The 18,179-nt window shown below is 45.2% G+C and overlaps 3 protein-coding genes across 12 annotated transcripts in view; 1 reads left to right on the forward strand and 2 right to left on the reverse strand.

The window, feature by feature from the left end:
• bloc1s6 (biogenesis of lysosomal organelles complex 1 subunit 6) lies at nt 1–3,454 on the reverse strand. The gene is made up of 6 exons (XM_014127418.3): nt 3,269–3,454; nt 2,244–2,344; nt 1,398–1,578; nt 975–1,062; nt 748–834; nt 1–524 (listed from the first exon to the last, which is right to left on the reverse strand). Exons 2-6 carry the CDS (start codon nt 2,314–2,316, stop codon nt 405–407), a joined length of 549 nt encoding a protein of 182 aa, XP_013982893.1. The 5' UTR covers nt 2,317–2,344; nt 3,269–3,454; the 3' UTR covers nt 1–404.
• Nucleotides 2,913–17,134, forward strand: znt4 (Zinc transporter 4). Of its 9 annotated transcripts, none has more exons than XM_014127413.2 (8): nt 2,913–3,014; nt 4,079–4,627; nt 8,048–8,194; nt 8,880–9,033; nt 13,227–13,461; nt 14,120–14,225; nt 15,025–15,159; nt 15,672–17,134. In XM_014127413.2, exons 2-8 carry the CDS (start codon nt 4,219–4,221, stop codon nt 15,824–15,826), a joined length of 1,341 nt encoding a protein of 446 aa, XP_013982888.1. In that variant the 5' UTR covers nt 2,913–3,014; nt 4,079–4,218; the 3' UTR covers nt 15,827–17,134. The 9 variants fall into 9 exon arrangements, 8 of the variants coding, with proteins under 8 accessions (XP_013982888.1, XP_013982887.1, NP_001133377.1 ...); XM_014127412.2 differs by having other exon boundaries at nt 2,963–3,048; NM_001139905.1 differs by lacking the exon at nt 2,913–3,014 and adding an exon at nt 3,090–3,479 and having other exon boundaries at nt 15,672–16,075.
• The window catches only part of afg2b (AAA ATPase AFG2B), a 15,960-nt gene continuing 14,122 nt past the window's right edge, over nt 16,342–18,179 (reverse strand). For both annotated transcript variants that reach the window (XM_045689367.2, XM_014127417.3), the window contains exon 11: nt 16,342–17,968. In XM_045689367.2, the coding sequence (XP_045545323.1) occupies nt 17,831–17,968 (138 nt within the window). In that variant the 3' untranslated portion in view covers nt 16,342–17,830. The remainder of the gene's footprint in view (nt 17,969–18,179) is intronic.

The raw sequence follows: 18,179 nt of genomic DNA on the forward strand, positions 1-18,179 counted from the left end.
TTGACTGCATCGGCTCTTCTCTTTTATTCACCTCGGAAATCTCTATTATTACAGCCATTTAGGATGAAGTGAGGAATAATCACTGCTGGCGTGTGCTGTTTCTGATCTAAACAGCCTGATTGGCCACAAAAACTAACAAGGAGTAGTAATCGTCTTGACACCTCTGAATATAAAACTGCCTCCAAACAGTACTTGTCCTAACACCTCTGAATACAAGAGACCAAATCATGTCTGACAACAACCATGGATGAACTGTGTCATCTTGAGGAATAGAGTTGGTCTACTGTTCAACAACCAGAGAGGGGATCAGGATCAGAGCACTCGACATGTGTGACGCATCCCTCGTCTTTGGCTGTATAGTATAGTTGGCAGTGACAGAGTTAGGACAGAGTTCATGGATGGTTCTATGTTCTCTTGGCAGGTTTGGCAATCAGCTGCCTCTCTCTCTCCAGCTCCCTGTCTCTCTGTTGTTCTTTCTCCATAGCCTCCTTCTGTCTCTGCTGCTGGAGCTTCAATGCTCTTTTCTGTAGACAGAGAGACAAATTGTTGAAAAAATATTTCCCCCAGTTTCCCATTCAATTCAATGTCAGTGATTTCACATTTAAGTTTACATTAAAAACAACAATTTCTTATCAACTGCTACCATAGAAAAGGAGAGAATGCATGGAGGAGGTAGAGGAGAAACTATGTGGTGAGCAATAGCTAAGCAACAATAGTCCATTCTGGGGGAAATAAACATTCACCCACCTTTAGTTTAGTTGTCTTCTCGTGCAGCATGATCATGTCTTTACGTACGTTCACCAGTTTACCGTGATAAAACTTGGCCTCTGTGAACTGAAACAAACTGGTTACAAACATCCATCAGTCCTACAGGGAACAGGAGGGGTGGACAATGAAAGTATTCTCTTCAGATGCTGTGTATGTTTGAAACAACAGGCAGACAGACAGCCAGCCAGCCAGACAGACAAATGTACCAGTGAGTTTAGATCCAGTAGGGAGTTGCACTCTCTGAATTTGGTGACTTCTTGGTCCAGTGTGTCCAGCAGGATGACTTGGTTTTGACTGGTCAAGAGGAAAGGAGAGGAACATAAGAGCCACAAACACAAGACAGTCACACACCACAACATCTGTAACATGGACAGAGAATACTAACTATCTTGTAAAGTAGAATCTAATTACAACATGATCTGTGAATTATCATTATCCTCCTAATAAACTGAAAGATGAAACTGGACTAGAGGAAACAACAAGTGCATCCCAAATGGCACCCTATTCCCTTCATATTGCACTACCCTATGGGCCCTGGTCAAAAGTAGTGCACCTTAGAGGAAATAGAGTTCCATTTGGGATGCAACCCAAGGGTTTGTTTTAATGTCTGATGTGATTTGAATACTAACTTGAGTTCCAACAGAGCCTGTTTGGAGCTGTAGAGGTCAGGCAGGTAGTGAGAGAGCAGGCCTTCTGTCAGTTTCTCTATGGCCTTTCTGTCCACTACAATGGGCTCTTCAATAGGGACTGATTTCTCTGCAGGCTGGGAGTCCTCTGTAGGCCGAGAGTCCTGGGGAGTCAGGCTGAAACCTGAGGGGCAATAACAAACACTTTGTCAATTCTAACCGGTCATATGTAGAAAGACCAGTCCCACTCCCTTCAGTCTGACCTCATGTCTGGGTAGGTCCATGGCCCTAGACATTTTGGGGCATTTTTGGGACAGGTCTCGGAGGTGGCAGGTAGCCTAGCGGTTAAGAGTGTTGGGCCAGTAACCAAAAGGTCTCTAGTTCGAATCAACGTGCCGACAAGGTGAAAACCCCTAATTGCTCCAGGGCCGCCGTTGATAATGGCAGACCCTGACCGTGATCCCACACTCAGAGTATCTCAGGGAGAGGGGATATACAAACAACACATTTCCAATTCAAATAAGACAAAATATACTGTAAGCACACACCAAATTATTTTATTATTATAATAAACATCTTTGGACCAAAAACTGGTGCAAAGCCTGCCAGTGGAAAAGCACTGAAAAGTGACTGATTCACACTCTAGGGTAGACATGAACCGTACTGTCCTGGCTCCAATATTTAATTTTCACAATGTCTTGTCCAGCATGGTTCCAGAAACTATTGTGAATATGTAACCAGGCCAGCCCAGTACAACTCAACTTGGTTCAGTTCGGTTCTGTAGTCCAAATCAGGCATAAGGGTCTGATTCAGAGTTGAGATAAGCATGTGCAACTCATAACTAGTTACCGTAGCTGCCAGTGTTCTGAGGAGGGTCACGCTGAGACGAGGAACCCTCATCTGCCCTCCCCTCTGTCTCCATGTTGGACGTCACTGTCTGATTCTACAGCCTAAAGAAAGCAAGCAAGCAGCAGCGGCAAAATTAGTGATGTTTGGCAGTGTGCCTGGTGTTTCCAGATTTCTATGAAATATGACCTATAATTACTTACAATATCAGTGAAATAGTTTTCCTTACAAAAAATGGTAATGAAGTATGTCAACAAAGCTTTTCTGTGTTGGAATGGTGTGGGCGTATACCGGTTATTACAAATATTAACGCAAGTGGACTGCTGATTGGCCAGCTCATCCTTCTGAGGAGTATTACATCACACTATATGACAAAATGGCAAGCATTTTTTTTTTTAAGTTTGAGGTGGGTTTTATTTTATGCAAATACAAGTATAGGATGAGTCAACAACATTATTTGGGTATGAGTTAACACAATATGAACTGTTAAAAGTTAACTTTTTTTTAAATGGTGCCCCACCACTGCTAAATTAATATAGGGGAAACACTGGAGATGTTAGCCACTTGGACCCTTGAACCTACTGAGGGGTTGCAAACCCACTTCCTCTTGGAGAAGTGTGCAGACTTTTATTCCAGCCCTGCTCCAAAACGCCTGATTCAGCTGATCAAAGGTGATTAGTAGAATCAGGTGTGTTACAGTAGGGCTGGTGCAAATGCCTGAAAAGCCAGTAGCTATTCAGGGGAGGATTGGCAAGCTCTGGCTGAATGTCCTTTGTAAGTGAATGCCTGAGTCAGACAACACAACCAGGTATCAATAAAATAGATCAACTAACTAGCTAGTTTGATATCAGCACGTCTAGGAGAGTGTTATGGTGCCTGGCTATGCTAGCTAGTTATGCCATTCTGAATAAATCTAGAAATGCTGTCCTCTCTACAGTTAGCTAAGGCAGCAAAACACATGCAAGTCATTCCAAATGGAGGCAATCATGTTATATTGTAAAATATACAGATGATTTTGAACACTTTACCTTTGAAATTAGCTCTCCATCAACAACGGCAACGTCTGGAAAACATCATGAGACAGGGCGTCACTCATGTGACTGTTTGGACTTCCTGTTTGAACGAATCTAGCTTGATTACTTGTTTCTCAAACTAACGGTGCGATGTTGATGTTAGAGAAATGGTTTTGAACAGAATCACAGTGAGGAAGTGGTCTCCCCTAGGAAAGGCTGACGATCGGTAATTTTAACGCTAATGTTGTAAGAGGAATGTGACGTTTTCAGCTCAGTTAAAAACTCGAGTCTCCGAGCTAGCTTGGCTAACCAATCAAGCCTCCCCTCTTCTGTCAATGGTGAATCGATTTGTTGGACGGATGAGTTGTTGCCAGACATTGTGTGTAGTCAACAAGATGTTGTTTTCAACGTTAATTTCTTTAATGACAACGAGGAATTTCCATGCAGACAACTAGCAAGCTGTTTTGATTCAGCCGAGTGTGGATGCATTGTTTGTGTGCTTTTCTGTTGGAGGTGCTGTTATCCCCCATTGAAGTTCCCTCGAATCATCAGAATTCTCTGAAATGGAATGGTTATCGTTTTCAGTGCATGAAATATTGAATATGTAGGCTTCCTTAAATCCATGTCCACCTCGGAGTATTCTGTTACAAGGGTAGACGATCGAAACATACTTACAAATGTCAACCTGGTGTGCAGTTAGCTATTACATTAAAAATAAATTATCTTTATTATACTGTGCCGTTTTAACAGACATTGGGTGTGTTCTAAGTAACGATAGGACGTTTAATTTCTTTCTGCTAATGATGAATTATTTCCATGTTTCAGGTGTGTCAACACAGATGTAACGTTACAGCCACAACCACTGATTCAGTACGTTCTAAGACGGCCGCATGGTGACATTGGAGAGAAGCACACCAAGCTCAGACCGGTGTAATTGAAAGTTAACAGCTCCTGACCTGTTAACGATGTCAGGTGGTGCGAGCTTCATGAGCAAGGTGCGGTCCGCCTTTAGGAAGGAGCCTGAGGACTGGGACCTGAGCGACACGGCACCCTTTGACCTCTCCGGGGACGAGCTCGCGGAGGATGAGGCGCCCAAGTTCAACAAACTCAAAGTGGTGGTTTCCGGTGAGATGGAGGACTACGCAGCAGGGGCACCGTCGAACGGCGTCGCGGTGAACACAGTGGTGGTGGGTGATGACGATTCGCTGCTCGACTCGTCCTCGGGGAGTTTGGGGAGCCCCGGTGTCAACATGGACCGGTCGCAGTGTGAGAGCTGCACGAGGAAGAGAGAGGGGGTTAAACGGAGGAGAGTGATGAAGAAGTTGGCGTGCGCCTCTGTGTTGTATTTCCTCTTCATGATTGGAGAACTGATAGGTGAGCAGACAAAACACTACACTAGTCTGTTACAGTGCTGACTACAGACTCTCATTATACACTTAGTACTGTGAGGTTAACCTCTCTGGGCCAGTGGGACGCTTGCGTCCCACCTACTCAACAGCCAGTGGAATCCCGTGGCGCGATATTCAAATACCTTAGAAATGCTATTACTTCAATTTCTCAAACATATGACTATTTTACACCATTTTAAAGACAAGACTCTCGTTAATCTAACCACACTGTCCGATTTCAAAAAGGCTTTACAACGAAAGCAAAACATTAGATTATGTCAGCAGAGTACCCAGCCAGAAATAATCAGACACCCATTTTTCAAGCTAGCATATAATGTCACATAAACCCAAACCACAGCTAAATGCAGCACTAACCTTTGATGATCTTCATCAGATGACACTCCTAGGACATTATGTTATATAATACATGCATGTTTTGTTCAATCAAGTTCATATTTATATCAAAAACCAGCTTTTTACATAAGCATGTGACTAGCATGTGACTAGCATTCCCACCGAACACTTCCGGTGAATTTACTAAATTACTCACGATAAACGTTCACAAAAAGCATAACAATTATTTTAAGAATTATAGATACAGAACTCCTTTATGCAATCGCGGTGTCCGATTTTAAAATAGCTTTTCGGTGAAAGCACATTTTGCAATATTCTGAGTAGATAGCCCGGCCATCACGGGCTAGCTATTTTGACACCCACCAAGTGTGGTACTCACCAAACTCAGATTTACTATTAGAAAAATTGGATTACCTTTGCTGTTCTTCGTCAGAATGCACTCCCAGGACTTCTACTTCAATAACAAATGTTGGTTTGGTTCCAAATAATCCATAGTTATATCCAAATAGCGGCGTTCGTGCGTTCAAGACACTATCCGAAGGGTAAAGAAGGGTGACTCGCCCGACGCGTTTCGTGACAAAAAATTTCAAAATATTCCATTACCGTACAACGAAGCATGTCAAACGCTGTTTAAAATCAATTTTTATGCGATTTTTCTCGTAAAAAAGCGATAATATTCCGACCGGGAAACCCTGTTTTCGTTCAAAGACGAAAAAATAAAAACATGGTGTCGGCTCGTGCACGCGCCCCAGTCTCATTGTTCTCAGATCGACCACTATCCAAATGCGCTACTGTTTTTCAGCCATGGCCTGCAAAGTCACCATTCAACGTTCTGGCGCCTTCTGAGAGCCTATGGGAGCGTTAGAAAATGTCACGTTATGCCAGAGATCCCCTGTTTTGGATAGAGATGATCAAGAAGGCCAGGAAATAGTCAGAGAGAGCGCTTCCTGTTTGGAATCTTCTCAGGTTTTGGCCTGCCAAATGAGTTCTGTTATACTCACAGACACCATTCAAACAGTTTTAGAAACTTTAGGGTGTTTTCTATCCAAATCAAACAATTATATGCATATTCTCGTTACTGGGCAGGAGTAGTAACCAGATTAAATCGGGTACGTTTTTTATCCGGCCGTGCAAATACTGCATGTCAAACGCAAATACAGCGTTTGACATGCTTCGTTGTACGGTAATGGAATATTTTGAAATTTTTTGTCACGAAACGCGTCGGGCGAGTCACCCTTCTTTACCCTTCGGATAGTGTCTTGAACGCACGAACGCCGCTATTTGGATATAACTATGGATTATTTGGAACCAAACCAACATTTGTTATTGAAGTAGAAGTCCTGGGAGTGCATTCTGACAGGTTTTAAAGCTGTGGCCTTCAAGTTCCAATCAAATCAACTTGGTATGATGTTTGGAGCATTGACTTCCAAGTTCCAAACTGAAGTAGCCTGAGTGGACCTACTCACTAGCGCTGGGCCTGGAGAGGTACTGCGGTTGCACTGCAAGCCCAGCGCTAGAGCACACCTGATTCCACTAACTAACTAATCATCAACACCTTTTATTAGGTGAATGAAGAGTGTTAGTGAAGGGCAGAAACTGTCTGCACAGTGTAGGCCCTGTAGTTCTCCAGGACCAGGGCTGGGGACAGCTGTAGACTGTACTCAGTTAGTTTCTTTTCAGATCCTACATCTCCCACATCAACATTGTGATTGGATCTGTAATCTTAGTCGGTCATACCCGTCCCTCCTCATACCTGGCCCCAGGTGAAGAGTGGAGGAATGTTCAACACAGTGGTATTAGTGTACCTGTACAATCACCTGCTGCCATAACAATACACACATACACCTAAGATGACAAATGTATGTGTGTTTGATTATGTTCTGAGAAAGACCAGTTTTGAATGAACTAACAGCTGCCTGTAGGTGGAAATGTAGCTAACAGCTGCCTGTAGGTGGAGATGTAGCTAACAGCTGCCTGTAGGTGGAGATGTAGCTAACAGCTGCCTGTAGGTGGAGATGTAGCTAACAGCTGCCTGTAGGTGGAGATGTAGCTAACAGCTGCCTGTAGGTGGAGATGTAGCTAACAGCTGCCTGTAGGTGGAGATGTAGCTAACAGCTGCCTGTAGGTGGAGATGTAGCTAACAGCTGCCTGTAGGTGGAGATGTAGCTAACAGCTGCCTGTAGGTGGAGATGTAGCTAACAGCTGCCTGTAGGTGGAGATGTAGCTAACAGCTGCCTGTAGGTGGAGATGTAGCTAACAGCTGCCTGTAGGTGGAGATGTAGCTAACAGCTGCCTGTAGGTGGAGATGTAGCTAACAGCTGCCTGTAGGTGGAGATGTAGCTAACAGCTGCCTGTAGGTGGAGATGTAGCTAACAGCTGCCTGTAGGTGGAGATGTAGCTAACAGCTGCCTGTAGGTGGAGATGTAGCTAACAGCTGCCTGTAGGTGGAGATGTAGCTAACAGCTGCCTGTAGGTGGAGATGTAGCTAACAGCTGCCTGTAGGTGGAGATGTAGCTAACAGCTGCCTGTAGGTGGAGATGTAGCTAACAGCTGCCTGTAGGTGGAGATGTAGCTAACAGCTGCCTGTAGGTGGAGATGTAGCTAACAGCTGCCTGTAGGTGGAGATGTAGCTAACAGCTGCCTGTAGGTGGAGATGTAGCTAACAGCTGCCTGTAGGTGGAGATGTAGCTAACAGCTGCCTGTAGGTGGAGATGTAGCTAACAGCTGCCTGTAGGTGGAGATGTAGCTAACAGCTGCCTGTAGGTGGAGATGTAGCTAACAGCTGCCTGTAGGTGGAGATGTATTAGTAGGTTATAATGTAGGTCATGGATAGGCAACTTTGATGGGGTGGGGCCACAAAATCTGAACTCATCATGAGGGGCAGCAGTGGCTCTCAGGTCTGCGTACCCAGTTCCATCCATACCCACATGTGCAGTCATAGCCGGCCCTAGCCTTCTGTGGGCCCTAAGTGAAATGTTGTTGCCAGTAATGTATTATGTGTTTATTGTCTCTGTAATGTATTATGATGTGTTTATTGTCTCTGTGTCTCTAGGTGGTTATGTAGCTAACAGTCTGGCCATAATGACTGATGCTCTCCACATGTTAACTGACCTGATTGGGATAGTGGTGTCTCTGCTGGCACTGTGGCTGTCTGCTAAACCACCCACCAACAGATTCACCTTCGGACTGCATCGCCTAGGTACGTTACTGTTACCCCTCTCCTCTTGTTCCATAAAGAGAACCATATTTGGTCCATCTCATCTCTGTGTCTCTACCCCCATAGAGGTGGTCTCAGCCGGTATCATCTCATCTCTGTGTCTCTACCCCCCATAGAGGTGGTCTCAGCCGGTATCATCTCATCTCTGTGTCTCTACCCCCATAGAGGTGGTCTCAGCCGGTATCATCTCATCTCTGTGTCTCTACCCCCCATAGAGGTGGTCTCAGCCGGTATCAGTGTGTTACTCATCTCTGTGTCTCTACCCCCCATAGAGGTGGTCTCAGCCGGTATCAGTGTGTTACTCATCTCTGTGTCTCTACCCCCCATAGAGGTGGTCTCAGCCGGTATCAGTGTGTTACTCATCTCTGTGTCTCTACCCCCCATAGAGGTGGTCTCAGCCGGTATCAGTGTGTTACTCATCTCTGTGTCTCTACCCCCCATAGAGGTGGTCTCAGCCGGTATCAGTGTGTTACTCATCTCTGTGTCTCTACCCCCCATAGAGGTGGTCTCAGCCGGTATCAGTGTGTTACTCATCTCTGTCTCTACCCCCCATAGAGGTGGTCTCAGCCGGTATCAGTGTGTTACTCATCTGTGTCTCTACCCCCCATAGAGGTGGTCTCAGCCGGTATCAGTGAGTTACTCATCTCTGTGTCTCTACCCCCCATAGAGGTGGTCTCAGCCGGTATCAGTGTGTTACTCATCTACATCCTAACGGGGGTGTTGTTGAACGAGGCGGTGCAGAGAACTGTCAGTCAGGACTTTGAAATCAACGGAGATGCCATGCTCATCACTGCAGCTGTGGGGGTCGCTGTCAACCTAGTGTGAGTAGCTGAGTACACACCTGCATGCACACACACACACACACACACACACACACACAGACAGAAGTCATTATGCACCAGAACACTCACCAGCCCTGACCTGACAGTGGGGAGGAGGGAGGGATTCCTGATTCCAGTTAGAGTGAATGAATGATGAAGCTTCCTTGTCTCCAGCCAAGGACAGCAGTGTGTCTGGCTGTAAAAGACCCACAGTCAGTGTATGATGACATGTCATAAACTACTGCAGTACAAAGGTCTTTTCGTCTCCACTCCACACTACTGGAGCTAAATTACTTTTCAATTGTGTGACTCACTTTGTTAGGGGGTGGCGTGTGTAGGGTGTTGATGATGAGCGTGGCGTGTGTAGAGTGTTGATAATGAGCGTGGCGTGTGTAGGGTGTTGATGATGAGCGTGGCGTGTGTAGGGTGTTGATGATGAGCGTGGCGTGTGTAGGGTGTTGATGATGAGCGTGGCGTGTGTAGGGTGTTGATGATGAGCGTGGCGTGTGTAGGGTGTTGATGATGAGCGTGGCGTGTGTAGGGTGTTGATGATGAGCGTGGCGTGTGTAGGGTGTTGATGATGAGCGTGGCGTGTGTAGGGTGTTGATGATGAGCGTGGCGTGTGTAGGGTGTTGATGATGAGCGTGGCGTGTGTAGGGTGTTGATGATGAGCGTGGCGCGTGTAGGGTGTTGATGATGAGCGTGGCGCGTGTAGGGTGTTGATGATGAGCGTGGCGCGTGTAGGGTGTTGATGATGAGCGTGGCGCGTGTAGGGTGTTGATGATGAGCGTGGCCAAAAGTTTTGAGAATGACAGTTTGTATGATGACAATTTGCATATACTCCAGAATGTTATGAAGAGTGATCAGATGAATTGCAATTAATTGCAAAGTTCCTCTTTGCCATGCAAATGACCTAAATCCCCCAAAAAACATTTCCACTGCATTTCAGCCCTGCCACAAAAGGACCAGCTGACATATCAGTGATTCTCTCATTAACACAGGTGTGAGTGTTGACGAGGACAAGGCTGGAGATCACTCTGTCATGCTGATTGAGTTCGAATAACAGACTGGAAGCATCAAAAGGAGGGTGGTGCTTGGAATCATTGTTCTTCCTCTGTCAACCATGGTTACCTGCAAGGAAACACGTGCCGTCATCATTGCTTTGCACAAAAAGGGCTTCGCAGGCAAGGATATTGCTGCCAGTAAGATTGCACCTAAATCAACCATTTATCGGATCATCAAGAACTTCAAGGAGAGCGGTTCAATTGTTTTGAGGAAGGCTTCAAAGCGCCCAAGAAAGTCCGGCAAGCGCCAGGACCGTCTCCTAAAGTTGATTCAGCTGCGGGATCGGGGCACCACCAGTACCGAGCTTGCTCAGGAATGGCAGCAGGCAGGTGTGAGTGCATCTGCACACACAGTGAGGCGAAGACTTCTGGAGGATGGCCTGGTGTCAAGAAGGGCAGCAAAGAAGCCACTTCTCTCCAGGAAAAACATCAGGGACAGACTGATATTCTGCAAAAGGTACAGGGATTGGACTGCTGAGGACTGGGGTAAAGCCATTTTCTCTGATGAATCCCCTTTGATTGTTTGGGCAATCTGGGAAAAAAAGCTTGTCTGGAGAAGAGAAGGTGAGCGCTACCATCAGTCCTGTGTCATGCCAACAGTAAAGCATCCTGAGACCATTCATGTGTGGGGTTGCTTCTCAGCCAAGGGAGTGGGCTCACTCACAATTTTCCAGCATGATGGAGCACCTTGCCATAAGGCAAAAGTGATAACTAAGTGGCTCGGGGAACAAAACATCAATATTTTGGGTCCATGGCCAGGAAACTCCCCAGACCTTAATACCATTGAGAACTTGTGGTCAATCCTCAAGAGGCTTGACACCGTGGACCATGCTGTTGTGGAATTACTGGTCTTGCTCTAGATTGTGTACGATTTGATAGGTCATTTATAAACCAATGTGTAATGGCGGATGGTTGTAAATCCGTAGAGTTGTGCTCAGGTGTTTCACAAGGTTCTATTTTTCGGCCCACTGTTCATTTTGTATATCAACAACATTGGGGATCATATTGAAACAGCATGTAGCATCAATCAACAGAATCTGTATGATTTAAAGCTGGTTCTGAATCCGGGTAAAACAAAATGCATGGTATTTTCAAATGCCAGGCATGTTACCAACCATGTCATTGCTACATTGGCTGGACATACTATAGAGCAAGTCAAAGTGTACAAATATCAGGGCGTGTGGGATGATGTCCAGCTGAGCTTCACTGTTCATGTAGAGAACTTGATAAGGAAGCTCAAGCTGAGTAGGTTTTTATTACCGGAATAAGGCTTGTTTTTCTCTGGAGACCAGGAAGGAGCTGGTACGATGTACATTACTGTCGGTTTTAGATTTGAGTGATGTTCTATATATGCAGGCCTCAACCACTACCCTGAGAGCACTTGATTCAGTGTATCATGTGGTCCTCAGGTTCATTACCAATCAAAAACGTCTAGCACATCATTGTGATCTCTACAGCGCTGTTGGCTGGTCGTCATTGACCTTGCGTAGGCTTAAACACTGGTATACACTGATTTATAAGGCCATACTGGGTAAAATGCCACTGTTCTTTTTTTTTAATCATGTCGGTAAATAAATATCAATTACGGTCCCATTGGCTTCTAACAGTACCAAGAATTAGAACAGGTCATGGTAGAAATAGTTTTAGTTACTCAGCTCCGTGGTCCTGGAATTCTCTCCTGAACATTTAAACATTTGATGATCTAGTCATGTAGCTGGAGTTTTAACTCCTGGTCCATGTAAATATCAGTAATTTTCTTTAGGACAGCTTTTTTTTAATTTGTATTATAATTTTTTTAACGTAATATGTAATTGTCTAGTTTTGTTTAATGTTGTGTTAGTGCATGTAGGTTGTCTGAAACGTTGTTCTCCCTGCTGCTATTGGACCAGGTCTCTAGGAAAAGAGATGTTATCTCAATGAGGAAAACCTGTATAAATAAAGTAAAAAAAAACACACAAAAAAGTGGCGCGTGGCAGGTGAGCGTGGCAGGTGAGCGTGGGGCGTGCAGGTGAGCGTGGCGCATGCAGGTGAGCGTGGCGTGTTGTGACGGCCCTGAATTTCGTGGCCTTTCTCCGCTGGAGATCTGTTAGCGGATTGGATTGTCTGACTGACCAACTGACTACAAACTGTTTGTATACGGTATTTCATTAGTTTTGGTGTGATGTATACCGTGATTTATGTAGTTGAGGACTTATTAAGATTTGATACGCTTTATGGTTGTGGTAAAATAGTTATTTTGAGTGTATGATTGGTACTGGGTTTACGCTACACTGGGATGAACGGACAAACATTGCGTGACTAAGGTCACTTGAGTTCCCTGAACTTCTTTACCGGCCTGGGCTCTTTTAGGTCCGAGGTACAGGACTTTTCTGGAGGAACCAGAACTCATTATTTGTTATATTATTATGTTTGTGTGATCATTTATGTTGGTAATACAACCCACGCAAAAGAATACCTTTGTTTTGAAGTTATTTCCAATGTTTTAAGAGTTTATGGAAAGTGTATGTCCATCCTGACTTTTACATGAGTCCTTTGTATTGGTGTAGACTTGACGGACCAGATGGGACTCATTTCCTCCCAAACTAAAAGGAGAAACCAATATTTTCTCTGGTAGGCACAACCTACCTGGCACCCCTATAAATGATAACCTCAAGTCAAAACCGTTAGTGTGTTGACGAGCGGGGGGGCGTGTGTAGTGTGTTGACGAGCGGGGGGGCGTGTGTAGTGTGTTGACGAGCGGGGGGGCGTGTGTAGTGTGTTGACGAGCGGGGGGGCGTGTGTAGTGTGTTGACGAGCGGGGGGGCGTGTGTAGTGTGTTGACGAGCGGGGGGGCGTGTGTAGTGTGTTGACGAGCGGGGGGGCGTGTGTAGTGTGTTGACGAGCGGGGGGGCGTGTGTAGTGTGTTGACGAGCTGGGGGGCGTGTGTAGTGTTGACGAGCGGGGGGGCGTGTGTAGTGTTGACGAGCGGGGGGGCGTGTGTAGTGTGTTGACGAGCGGGGGGGGGCGTGTTGATAGTGTAGCCTCAAATCATGTATAGTAATGATTAAACATAGTAGTACATAATTAAACGGCCACCAGAAGTTAAAGCAAACTGACAAATCTCTCTCCTCTCTCTCTTTATTTCTATAGTATGGGTTTCCTCCTGAACCAGACCGGTAACGGTCACCTCCACACCCACGGGGGTCATGGTCACTCACACGGGGTTCCCCCTCCACCCTCAAACGGCCATGGCCACAGCCACGGTGGCCCCCCAGCCCAGGGGCCCCAGGGAAGCCTGGCGGTCAGGGCAGCCTTCATCCATGCACTGGGAGACCTGGTCCAGAGTATAGGGGTCCTCATAGCTGCCTACATCGTTCGCTTCAAGGTAGGCTGGAACGTCTGACCTGGGAGCAGGAAGAGGGGTTAAAGATCCATTTATTTTGGAACTGTTTAATGTTGAAGGGATGAATGGGATGGTTTAAGGGCTTTCTTGGTCGGGCCAGGGTTGTGTTCATTAGTCCATGCAACAGAAAAAGTTTTTGCAATGGCAAACGCAAATTACCGTTTCTTATTGCAGGGTTTCCCAAACTCTGTCCTGGGGTCCCCCTCGGGAGCACGTTTTGGTTTTGTACCTATGGTCCTGGGGCCCCCCCTGGCAGCACGTTTTGGTTTTGTACCTACGGTCCTGGGGCCCCCCCTGGCAGCACGTTTTGGTTTTGTACCTATGGTCCTGGGGTCCCCCCTGGCAGCACGTTTTGGTTTTGTACCTACGGTCCTGGGGCCCCCCCTGGCAGCACGTTTTGGTTTTGCCCTAGCACTACACAACTGATTCAAATCATCAATGCTTGATGAGGAGTCAATTATTTGAATCAGCTGTGTAGTGCTATGGCAAAATCCAAAACCTGTACCCAGGGGGAGCTCCAGGACCGAGTTTGGGAAACCCTGCCTTATTAAGTCCACATAGAAAGGAACTATTTGTCTGTTTCCTTCAGTTTGTGCCTAACGACCAAGCTGTTACATTGACCTGACCTTTGCCCCCCTAGCCAGAGTACAAGCTGGCGGACCCCATCTGTACCTACATCTTCTCTATCCTGGTGCTGTTCACAACGATACGCATCATACGAGACACAGGAGTCATCGTCCTCGAGGGTGAGACAACGGCTACATGTATTACAGTTCATATTAGCCCGTGTTTCCCAACTCCAGTCCTCCAGTACCCCCAACAGTACACGTTGTTGTAGCCCGGACAAACTCACCTGATTCAATTCATTGAGGAGATGATGATGATGATGATGATTAGTTGAATCAGGTGTTTGTCTGGTGCTACAACAAAACTGTGTGCTGTTGGGGGGACTGGAGTTGGGAACCAGTGTATTAGCCTATGTGTACTGTATGTGATTTAGATCAGTGGTTCGTTCTCGGTCTTGGGGGCATAAAGGGGTGCACATTTTAGTTTTCGCCCTAGCACTCACACTTGATTCAACTCATCAAGCCTTTGATTTGCTAGGGCAAAAGCAAAAACGTGCACCCCTTTGGGTCCCCAGGACCAGTAATAGGAACTGCTGATCTAGATCATACCATAATGTCCTGGAGAGACGGAGGTAACTACATCATCATATTTCTGCTCATTGTTAACCAGACGGATCTACTGTCATCAGAACAAATGCTTATTCTATTCACTTCCTGTCTGACACTGCCATGAACTCTAACCATGATTATATAGAGCTGCTTTAATATACTTAGTCCTGCACTAAAACACACTTTCAATTGCCTAATCTGGAGCTGTAAAAATGGCCCATAGTGTTGAAATAATAGTAGATTGTTCTCACGCTATGAAAGGCACAAGTCTTTTGTAAACAACTTAGTGAACATGGCAACAAGACTCGCTAGAGAGAAACAATGTTAACGTTCTGAGTTTCATGAAACTGAAAGTGTGTGTTGCTGTTAGGGGCGCCCAGGCATGTGGACGTTCAGCGAATCAGAGAAGACCTTCTGAAGTTGGAGGACGTCCAATCAGTTGACGAGCTCAACGTGTGGGCATTAACTGGTGACAAGACCTCGGCCCTCGCACACCTGCGGCTCTGTGAGTGACCTTTGACTTCCTCTCCTTTGTTAGTTGTACACATGGCATGTGGAGTGTATTCTGTTGATGGGTTTAGGAACTCTACACTCTGCTTGTATCTCAAATAGTCTTCCTGTGATTTTTATTTAACTAGGCAAGTCAGTTAAGAATAAATTCTTATTTACAATGATGCTGTGCCAATTGTGCGCCGCCCAATGGGACTCCCAATCACGGCCGGTTGTGATTCAGCCTAGAATCGAACCAGGGTCTGTAGTGATGCCTCTAGCCCTGAGATGCTGTATCTTAGACTGCTGCGCCACTCGGGAGCCCTGGGGGACTAAAGGGGTGCACATCCTATGTCCTCGACCCTTCTCAACTGTATTGGAGAAGTTCCAAGGTCCTTCACCCTCGGACCTACTTTTCCAATGGATTTTAACAAGGAGGCGTCTAGAGAGGATGTGAGGAGTCGATGAAAGATAAATGATAAATGAAGAGCCAGTGTCCTAACCTATTTCTGTGCATTGTGCTTCTAGCGCCCTCTAGTGCCAGTGCGTGGGAGGACGTGCAGGCCAAGGCCAGACACCTGTTGATCCACACCTACGGCCTGACCAGGTGCACGGTGCAGGTCCAGACACACAGAAACAGGGCTACACGCACCTGTACACACTGCCGAGAGTCCACCACATAGCCTGAATTAAAAATGCACAGTCTGAGGACCGTAAACCAGACTGGTGCCAAAGCGTACTGATCTGGTCTATGCAATCGCCAGGATATTTGGACAATCAGATGCACATTTTATTTTTAAAGGACAGCTGATTCCTCCTGGGCTGTTGACCTGCTTGCAAAGCTTTCTGAAGAGGGGTTGAGCGAATCTTAACTTTTCAACAAAAACAAAAGATCTATAATCACCATTAAAGCCTGTAAATGTTTAACATTATTCCTTTTTTTTGCTACTTCTGTAATTGAACTGTAATTGTAATTGAATCCATACATCTGATCGTATTATTAATCTGATGATCGTGTCCATGTTTCCTTTGCTAATATTTGAAAATGGCTTCTCCTTTACTGACCGTGTTGAACCAGTAGACAGAAAGGATGTTTTTATGTTAAAAGGGTTCTGAATTTAGAGTACTGACCACACGCACTTTGTTTTCTTTAACAGTTAACTTATTCTAGCTGAAATCAGGAAACTGACAATGAAAGTGACTTTGAATCATGTTTAATACTGTAGTAGGGTAATACATGACTACTGCTTCTAGTTAATATCAGCCAGTTTTATTTGCTAATCAGATTGTCAACATTTCAGAAATGCAGTATTGTTCCATAAGCATGGAGTGATGTGAGATGCCAATATTTATCATATGCATTATTGTGTGCGTATATAAATATATTTGGCATTGTCTTCAGGTCTGGGTTCCTTAAACCACTGTCAGTCTTCCTGTCCAAGCTTAACATGTTGGTTGGAACAGACTAAAATGACATTTTTCTTTAACTGCAAATCAGTTCAGTATATGCATTACCTGCCTTGTGCTGCTCTTGTTTTGATTTATTTTAAAAGGTATTTTGTTTATCATGTTGTCAGGGTTGGCTCTCTACAGCAGCACTCAGTGTTTCAGTGATTTGCACATTCATTCCTTCAACCTGAACACTTCTTAAGGCTCTGCTCCAATATCCACACTTGTGTACTACTACGTAGAATGAAGTATGGATACGTCCCAAATGGCATACTTTAAGTGGTAAACTAATATGGGCATTAGAACCGAGACTTCTATTCCCTTAACATCAGGATGCAGTATTGCCTGGTTGTTGATCAAATGATCAGCTGTTTGTTTAAATGATTCATGGTTATCAATCTTTGAGTTAATTTATCACTAGACTGAGACCTGTCTGAGTCTGTCACTCTCACTTCCCTTTAATCAACTGGCAGATTCATTGACTGGAAACATGTGAATGAAGAACCTGTTACATTTAGAAATAAATTTATTTTGAACACTGACCTAAAGAGTTGTGGTTTGTTCTGCTTCTAAAGGGGACTAGAGCAGAGGTATTCAACCCAGGATGCTGCTGGGAAGCTTCCTTGACTTAGCCATGTGTTGGCTAAGTCCAACTTTTTAAATCGGCTGTTCGCCAAAATACTTTTACCTTTTCTAGCTAAAATAGACTTAAAGTTTACACTAGTATATTCCATTAACTGTGGGGCGGTCAAAACATTTCATGACTTTGCCAGGCCATTATCCTTTACCCAATAAGACAGAATTTGAGTGAAAATCAGGGAGTGGGTCCCTGGGGCACCGGTTTTCCCGGGTTGGGGGTTCCTGACCTTGACTCGCTGGGCCAGACCATGAACTAGCCGTTTCTGACCTCAGGTCCTCTAGTTACACCAACAGTAAATATTTTTGTGGTCCTGGACAAGCACACCTGATTCTAATCATCAAGCCCTTAAAGTTTAACCAGGTGTTTTTGTACGGGCTACAACAAGTGTGTGCTGTTGGAGGACTGGATATCCTGTTTGTGCTGATGTATTAATCAGTAGGAGGGTGTCATAACAGAAGGAACAATCATCTTAATGTAATTAGGCCTACATACCGTCAACTCACCACCATAACAGCCAACAGACCCACAAAAAAGAAAACTAAATGTAATTTTTATTTTCCAAGTCTGCCGCGTCATCTGATGGGGTGGGTCTATAGTTTCATCTGAAGAGGTTTTTGTATGTCTGTAGTTGCTGGGTCGAGAGAGAGGGAGTCATCCTCTGTAAAGACTGGAGGAAGTATCGGTGTTTGATACTAGAAGCTTCCATACTTTCATCCTGGAGGGTCAACAGAGCCGCCTGCAGACAACATTACAGTTAAACCCCCGCAGCTCTCATTCTATGGTATAAACAAACCCGTTGCTGAATCTCTTCTCTCCTATGGTTAAAACATGCAATTTTCTAAAAGTGACTGGTGAAGAAAGCATTGTGTCTATATTTTAGGGACAGGTGTATTGGTGTACTCTGTACCTCATTGTGAAGGATTAAAGGGACAGGTACAGTATGTTGT

Source organism: Salmo salar, chromosome 11 (genome assembly GCF_965601325.2).
Source record: "Salmo salar chromosome 11, fSalSal1, whole genome shotgun sequence".
Classification (NCBI taxonomy): Eukaryota; Metazoa; Chordata; class Actinopteri; order Salmoniformes; family Salmonidae; genus Salmo; species Salmo salar.

Bases quoted from the DNA above. Each gene is read 5' to 3' on its own strand.
- bloc1s6 (XM_014127418.3), bottom strand. From the start codon at position 2,316: ATGGAGACAGAGGGGAGGGCAGATGAGGGTTCCTCGTCTCAGCGTGAC. The intron at 1,063-1,397 runs GTTAGTATTCAA...CCTCTTGACCAG, and splicing joins CAGGCTCTGTTGGAACTCAA to TCAAAACCAAGTCATCCTGC. The intron at 835-974 runs GTACATTTGTCT...AGTTTGTTTCAG, and splicing joins TACTGGATCTAAACTCACTG to TTCACAGAGGCCAAGTTTTA.
- znt4 (XM_014127413.2), top strand. From the start codon at position 4,219: ATGTCAGGTGGTGCGAGCTTCATGAGCAAGGTGCGGTCCGCCTTTAGG. The intron at 9,034-13,226 runs GTGAGTAGCTGA...TTATTTCTATAG, and splicing joins GGGGTCGCTGTCAACCTAGT to TATGGGTTTCCTCCTGAACC. The intron at 13,462-14,119 runs GTAGGCTGGAAC...TTGCCCCCCTAG, and splicing joins CCTACATCGTTCGCTTCAAG to CCAGAGTACAAGCTGGCGGA.